This window comes from Geospiza fortis, unplaced genomic scaffold (assembly GCF_000277835.1).
Source record: "Geospiza fortis unplaced genomic scaffold, GeoFor_1.0 scaffold344, whole genome shotgun sequence".
NCBI lineage: Eukaryota > Metazoa > Chordata > Aves > Passeriformes > Thraupidae > Geospiza > Geospiza fortis.
Genome location: NW_005054584.1, coordinates 368,078 through 375,648, shown reverse-complemented (window position 1 = coordinate 375,648; position 7,571 = coordinate 368,078). Strand labels below are relative to the sequence as shown.

The 7,571-nt window shown below is 56.6% G+C and overlaps 1 protein-coding gene across 5 annotated transcripts in view; it reads left to right on the top strand.

Moving 5' to 3' along the window:
* The first annotated feature begins 6,445 nt into the window (after positions 1-6,445).
* KCNH6 (potassium voltage-gated channel subfamily H member 6) overlaps positions 6,446-7,571 on the top strand; it is a 20,300-nt gene continuing 19,174 nt past the window's right edge. For 3 of the 5 annotated variants that reach the window (XR_004082640.1, XM_031064379.1, XM_031064378.1), the window contains exon 1: positions 6,452-6,589. Coding sequence is in view for 4 of the 5 variants with exons in the window: in XM_031064379.1 (XP_030920239.1) it covers positions 6,496-6,589 (94 nt within the window). In the remaining variant the exon portion in view is untranslated. Of the gene's footprint in view, positions 6,590-7,571 lie in introns of all 5 variants that reach the window. The other 2 variants (XM_031064382.1, XM_031064381.1) reach the window with 1 other exon arrangement.

Below are 7,571 nucleotides of genomic sequence, written 5' to 3'. Positions count from 1 at the left end.
CTGCTGGGCTCACGGGATGCTCGGTGCTGTCCTCAGAGCCCTGCTCTTCCTCTAGGCTATGGGGAACTCTCATTGCAGCTCTGAGCTGCTTTCTTCTCTTTTTTATTAAAAAAGAGGGGGAAAAAATAAAAAAAGCCCAGAAGCAAACCCTTCATGTCTATTTTTAAAACCCAGCCCCACCAGCAGCATGCTTTCCAATTGTTTCCCCCCAGCACTCAGCCTGCGACCGCTCGGCCCATTATAAATGGGTCTTATCGGCGAAGAAAAGGCTTTTGCATTATAGGGAGCTGCTGCTTAATTAGCCAGCGGAGCTCCGAACCTGCCTGTCCTCTTTTTCATACCAGCAGCACCAATCTCCAGCCTCGACCTGCTGTTTATTACTGCGGTACTCCCGGCTCTGCAGCTCGCGGGGTTGTTTCCTCGCTTTTCTGGCTGACAGAGGCAATATGAAACCCAAAATCTGCCCGTTGGAGACACCCGAGCAGGGCCAGGGTGGGATGGAGGGAGGCAGGTAGGAAGGGGCCACCCAAGGGTGTCTGGGGTCAGGCAGGATGCTGAGAGATGGGGGATGCGTGTCCCTGGGGACAGCCTGGCTCCTCGGTCCCCACCTGGATGTCCGTGCTCTCATCACCTGATTATAATTATAAACAGAGCCAAACGAGCCAGGGGTGCCAACAGTGAGCCCAGCTCCAAAATGGAACCAAGAATGGAACCTTCCCGTGGGGGAAGGTGGGACGAGCCCACCTTGTCCCTCCCTGCCATCCCAGCCCCAAAAAGGCTTTGGAAAGAGGGAAGAGCCCGTTCGCAGCGCGTGTGGGCTCTAATCCCCAGCTCAAAGCTGGGAGATCAGTGAAAAGTTAATTTCCTTACAAGATGCTACACAGCTGGAGCTGGCCCAGACAGGGGGGTCAGCACGGGATCAGCTCCTGCTGCAGCAAGGAGCAGCCACGGCCCCCAGCCCTGCAGACGCACTGTCCACTGTGGCCAGGGCGAGCTCAAATCCTCCAGCATCCTCTGAGGATGACACTGAGGAGCTGAGCTGCAGCCAGGACTGGTTTTTTCCCTCCCTAGGTGGGGATGTGCTTTGCAGTGAAGGCACTGGCCAGGGCTCACGGGGTCCCCAGAGCAGGAGGTGGCCACAGGTGCTGAGTGCCACAGTGCCAGCATGGCCTGAGCAGCAGCAGCTGGTGGCACTCGCTCTGCTTAATCTGCGTGAATGTGATGCTGATGAATATGAAAGGGGAGATGTGGCTGCGACAGCTGGAGCAGCTGCTGGGGCAGCCCCAGCCCCTCAGCCCTGTCCTTTCCTAGGCAGAGCCCACAGCTTGTCCCCTCCAGCAGCAGTTCGTGTCAGTCCCCATGGAACTGGGATTAGGGACTGGGATCAGGCCAGCAAACTCATAACACTGCTGCAGAGGCCAGGATTTTCCTTTGGGAGGGTCAGAGAGTGATTGGGGTGCCCTGTGCCCCTCAGCATACCCCCCACAGCAATGGGGGGCCTGAGCAGGCATGGGTTGGGAAGTGCCACCACACCCAAAGGGGGCAGGGGCACTCATGTGACTTGTCCCCTTTGTCCCCAGCCCAGGGCACATCCGTGGCACTGCCCCTCTCCAGCAGCTGCTGCCAGCAAGCCTGGCTAAGGCAGGGGGATGGATCCAAGCAGGGTTTCTCCACACAGCTTTGTAAACAGCAGCATGTGACGTGCCCAACGGGGGCGCTGGGAGCAGGAGGGCAAATCCCACCAGCAGCTGCTGCGTCCTGGCACTGTCAGGGATTTGGTGCTGGCAGCCCCAGGGAGCCTCTGCTGCTGCCCCATGGTGGGGTCAAGGCAGCACTAAGGGGGCTTCTTGGGTGTTAGAGGAGTAGGAAGGCACAGCCAGCTGACAAACCCCAACCCCAAGTGGAGCTCTTGGCTTGTACAAACCCATGGGGTTTATGCCAAGCTAGGGCTGTTTGCTGCTTGCTGTTTGCTTTAAGGGTCAGTCTGTGACCTCGGGAAAGGCATGGACAGCAGAGCCCAGCTCCAGATGGGAACTTATAAACATCCCTCCTCACAATGGCAAAAGCTCTGGGACCAGAGATCCCGATCTGCAGAGCCAATTCTGCCATCCTTGGCACGGCTGTGCTGCAGCTCCAGGCACCCCCATTGCCCTGGCTGTGCCCCAGGGCCAGTGTGACCAGGGCAGAGAGCTGGAAGAGGCACATTTTTCATCCCCACAGATGCTTTTTGCTTGGACCTGATGTCCCATGAGCAAAAGGACAGGCCCAGATCATTCCCAGCACCTCCAAGAATGCTGCCTGGAGCAGGCTTTTTTTTTCCTTTCCTTTTTCCTGAGATCTCTGCCCTGGCAGAGTTAAGATGCATTTTGCCAACCCACTGTGTTGATCCAGGACCCCTTTTGGCTTCAGAGCATCCTTCCAGCTGCACCCAAAAGCACCCTGCTAGGCTTGCATCTTTCTTGTGGCAACATTTTGGTGGGTACCCTCAGCCATTGACACTCCTGATTTTCCCTCCCCACTGCTGCTTCCAGCCAGCAAGGCCTGTAAGCACACAAATCCCTGCACAGGGGAACCTCTGTCCCGCTGATGTTACTTAATAAGGTCATTTTTTTTGCTGTCCTGGTGTCCTGGCAGGTTTCAGTCTCCTGATGCCCTGTCTGGGTGTGGGGAGAGGGTCCAGGGCAGACCCTGTGTTGCACATTCCCTCTCTGTGCAGGGGGATGCAGACCTGCAGGGGCTCACCCCAGGTCCCAAGAGTGACCAATCTCCCATAGCTCAGACTCTCTCTCCATTTTTTTCCATCCCACCTCAGGGATTTGCTTTAGGGCCTCCCAGCAATCTGCACTTCCCTTTGAAGTTCCACCCAGCCCCGACACTGATTTATCCCAGGATGGGAGCACAGCTTGGTCCTCCAGGCTCCTCTCTGGGCGTGCCAGCCATCCCCAGAGCACAGCTCTGCTCCATTCCCGTCCCCTCCGTGCCCTTCCCAGCCCCTCTCCTCTGCTCCTTTATATAATCCCACTCTAGCTTTAGCCACTGTGCCATGAGACCCTGCAGATTAAATCTCCCGGCCTGGGGAAGAGCTCCAGGCACAGATTAATAGCTCTCTTTTTTAATATTCATAACAATGCTGGCTTGTGTCCGGCTCTGGAAACCCCCGTGTCCTGTTGATTAGTTTAATACTGATGATACTGATGACAATACTGATGACAAATGCATTAACCACTGCTGCCTGCAGGGGATAAGGGGACAGGCAGGGAGGGCCCCCAGCAATGACATTTTTATTGTTATTAAGTGTTGGCTTTTATCAAGGTCAGAAGACACGGCGGGTCAGAGAGCACAAACCTCCAGGCACTCGCTCAGCTCGGGGGAGCTGGGTGCTGGAGGGTCAAACAGAAGTTTAGGGAAGTTCAGCTGGTTTTCCTGTGGGACCCTTCAAAGCAGCATCCCTGTCCTACCCCACCTGCCAAGCCCTGTCTGCAGCCCCCAGGCTGGGTTTCAGCCCAGATGGGCACAGGCACCCTCATGCTGGTGGCCACAGAGCACAGGCAGGTTGTGAATCCCCCCCAGGGCTCCTCCAAGAGATCGTTTGGTGGCTGGATAAAATTAGATGGATGGAGACAGATTAGCTGAACAGCTGAAGGGGAGAGACAGGGAGATGGATGGGGACAGTGGATGGAGGAGCAAGGATGGGAGGGCAGGCCTGAGGTGCCTCCTGGGGCTGGCTCAGGGCCTGGCTTTTGGGAAGAAGGATGAGGAGGCTCAGCCTTCAGCAGAGCCCAGGCTGGCTCAGCATAGGGAAACTGAGTCAGGGCAGAGAGCGCCACGGCTCTCCCAGCTGCAGCCTCTCCACAGAGCTGGGGGTACCCCAAATCACAGCTGCACAGACCCCAAATCCTGTGGGAATGCCCTGTCTTTGGGCCAGGCTTAAGGGAATGTGCTGCTCCCATCCCTGACCCTGATCCTCCCTCATTCCCTTGACACCTCCATGCTGTGAGATGTGGGTCTGAGCAGGGCTGTGCCTGTTGGGACCAATTTTGGGGTGATTGCCCTGGTTTTGGAGGGGGATTAACTTTTGGCCAACCCTGAATTGGCCAGGCAGTTAGACTGGATTATTGCTGTAGTTCCCTCCCCACAGAAATTGTCTATTTTATTTAATTTAAGAAGGGATCAGTGAGGGGCTCACAGTGACATTGGCCAGGGCTGCTCAAGCTCAGCACCTCCCAGATTTGCAGGATCAAACCAGGCACCAGCTGCCACCCAAACCCACCCCCAGCCACCTCCCAGCTGCTCCTTATATCCCTCCAACTGGATGTAACTGGGCCCAGTTTTCAGCTGTTCAGCACTGGCCATGGCATTAACCCTTTCCTGTGCCACACAGGGCCTGCCAGGATCTAGGACCCCTGAGAACAGCTCAGAGCCCATCCCCTCCCTCTGCCATGGAGGAACTTAGGAAGGACCTGAGGCAGTGAAGGAATGCAGGAGGGCAGAGCAGCTGAGCCAGGGTTGGGCTGTCTGGATCAGAATTCCCACTCCAGAGGGAAGCATGGGGTTGATGGCTGCCCATGCCAGTGAACCTTGTGGGTTCCAGGAGGTCAGTGATGCTTCAAAATCACCCCTGGGGGAAAAAAAAAACTCTTCATTTTCTAACACACCAAAGGAGAAAGCAGTGGGCTGAGCGGGCTCCCCTGCACACACCAGTGCCAGCATCAACACCGGCAGAGCTGTGGCATCCTGGGGATGGCACCGTGTCACCCCACGGGGCATGTGCCACCTCACTCACTCTGCAGCACTTACAGGGCACCTCTTCATCTAAAGAGCCCTAAAAATCCTGATAAAGGGAGGGAAAGGAGCTCTATCCTTCCTGCTCCACACAGAGCTAACCTGTCACGTGCCATGCAGCCCCCCAAACAGCTTTGCTGCCAAAAATCCACTCTCTCCTCCCCAGCTCACACATTTAAGTGGATTTCCTCTCCCTTTGGCGAGAAGTGGAGAGAGAGATAGAAAAAGAGAGAAAGCGAGAGAAAGAAAGAACAAACGAACAAATCCCAGCTGCTGGGGTCTTTAAGCAGGTTTCACCATATCCATTTCTTTCCCGTTCTTGCGCCTGTGTGTGTGTCCGTGTATGTGCACATCCCTGACGTCACGGCAGATTTTGAAGTTGCCCGATGCCGGCCATCTGCTCCTGATTACGGGAGGCCCTGAGCTCCTTAAAATTATACGCAGGAAGGCCGGCGTGCCCCTCCCGGCTGGAGCGCGGCCACGGCCGGAGCGGGAGCGCCGGGTCCGCGTCCCTGCCCGGCCGCTAATCCCCGGGCAAAGGCGGGATCAGCGATCTGCAGCCCTGCCGGGCAGGGAGCTGGCTTGGCTCCCTATGGCCTGCGATGGTACCTGCGAGCTCCATCATCTCTGGGAGGTTTGGGATAGGAGCCTGGGAGGGTTTACATCCACGTCCTGAAATCCCAGAGACCTGGGGAACAGGGCTGGGGACTGCCCAGCCTGTTCTGCATGGGATGGTGCATTTTTGAGGGGAGGTCTCGCTGGAAGTGGAGCTGTGCAGTCCCCTCTGTGAGCCCCCCTGCCTTGCTGGATCTTTTGCATATTTAACACTGGCTTGGGCTGGAGGTGCTGCTGTGGGGCAGGACCTGTGTGCGGGGTCACCAGCAGGGCCAGGGGACATTTGGTGTCACCAAGAGCATGGCTGTGCTGCGGGGGTGTCACTGGCAGTGGCTCTGGTTTGGGGGTCTTGCTCCCATCAGTGCCAAAGCAACAGCAGACAGTTCAAGGAAGGGACTCAGTGATTATAGGTTTTTTTGGAGGATTTGGTGGGACTAAAGCTGGCAAAGGAGGTGGGGAACCACCTGTGTCCTTCACTGGGTGCTTTGGAAAAGACCTGCAGGTGTTTTCAGTTGCCTCTAATTGCAGACTGGTGCTGGCTGCTGCACGAGAAGAGCCACAGGGTCGAGCTGACATCCAACAGGAAAATCCCTGTGGATATATTTGGGATGCTCCTCACAGCCTCCATCAGTCCCAGGACACTGAGCCAGTCCTTGTGCCTCAGTTTCCCCGTGGCAGGACAAGACAAGGCCATGCCTGGCCATGCCATGCCTCTAGGGAATGTCCTTGGGGACTGGTCCTGCTGCCCACGTGGGCTCACCCCCGTTGCCTGCATCCCATCCCCAAAAACTGCCTGGTGATTGCAGGGCAATTAACTGCAGCGTGATTACAAGCAGGATGCTTAATGAGGTTAAACCACTACCTGGGACTTCCTGAGTTCTTAATTACTCACTCTTTAATTGCTGCTCTCAAGTACATTAATATAAATGACTGTCTGGGACAGAAAAAAAGAGATGTGATCAGTGTGATTGGGATGCTTCAGGGATATGGCCCTTTCCCAGGGCTCAGATCATGTTCCATGCCCACCAGCAGGGATTACATCCATCAGGGTGCCTGGTGGATGTGGTGCCTGTGAAGAACGAGGAAGGCGTCGTCATCATGTTCATCCTCAACTTCGAGGATCTGGCCCAGCTGATCGCCAAGAGCACCGGGCGGAGCCTGCACCGGCGCCTGTCGCACAGCTGGAACAAAGGTGCGTGCCCGGGGGCGGCGGGGCCGGGAGGGCAGCGCAGCATCCTCATCCCGGGGCTTGTTTGGGAGCACGGGGGGACTGAAGGATGCCTCTGTGTCTGGGCAGGATCCTGCATGGGAAGAGGTTTGTGTTTTTGCACAGCCGCAGCTCTGCCTGCTCAGGGACTGGTCCAGCCAAACGCCAGCTGGATGGGGAAAGGCTGTTTGAGCCAGCTGGGCTCCCCTTGCCTTCACAGCTGCCTGCATACACTTCCTGCAATCCCAGAGACCTGGGGAACAGGGCTGGGGACTGCCCAGCCTGTTCTGCATGGGATGGTGCATTTTTGAGGGGAGGTCTCGCTGGAAGTGGAGCTGTGCAGTCCCCTCTGTGAGCCCCCCTGCCTTGCTGGATCTTTTGCATATTTAACACTGGCTCGGGCTGGAGGTGCTGCTGTGGGGCAGGACTTGTGTGCGGGGTCACCAGGAGGGCCAGGGGACATTTGGTGTCACCAAGAGCATGGCTGTGCTGCGGGGGTGTCACTGCAGGCCAATGGCACAAGGATGGCTGCACTGCGACGGCTCAGCCTGCCCCAGCTTCAGGCTATTCCCCGCTCTCCTAGGCTCATCCTAGGGTTTTGCAGGCAGTGGAAAACTCAAATTCCCTTTTTTGGGAAGACTGGATCAAAGGGAAGCTGTGGTGAGGCTCTTGAGGGGATGTGGATATTCAGATGTTAGACCTGACAAAGAGCTGTGATTCTAAATCTCCTCCTTCCATACAGCCCTCAGTGCTGGTCAGCTCTACCTGAGCCAGGAAATAACCCCATCTCTGCCTCCATGATGACATTCCCCAGGGGTGCTGTTGGGAGGCTTTGGGCAGGCCTCAAAACAAAGCTCTGGGAGCAGCATGGGTCTGTCCCCCCTTGGCACATGGGGTGGCACAGCAGGACCAGAGCCAAGGCCACATCAGGGAGCCATGGGGACAAGTGGCCATTGAACTGGGGTTT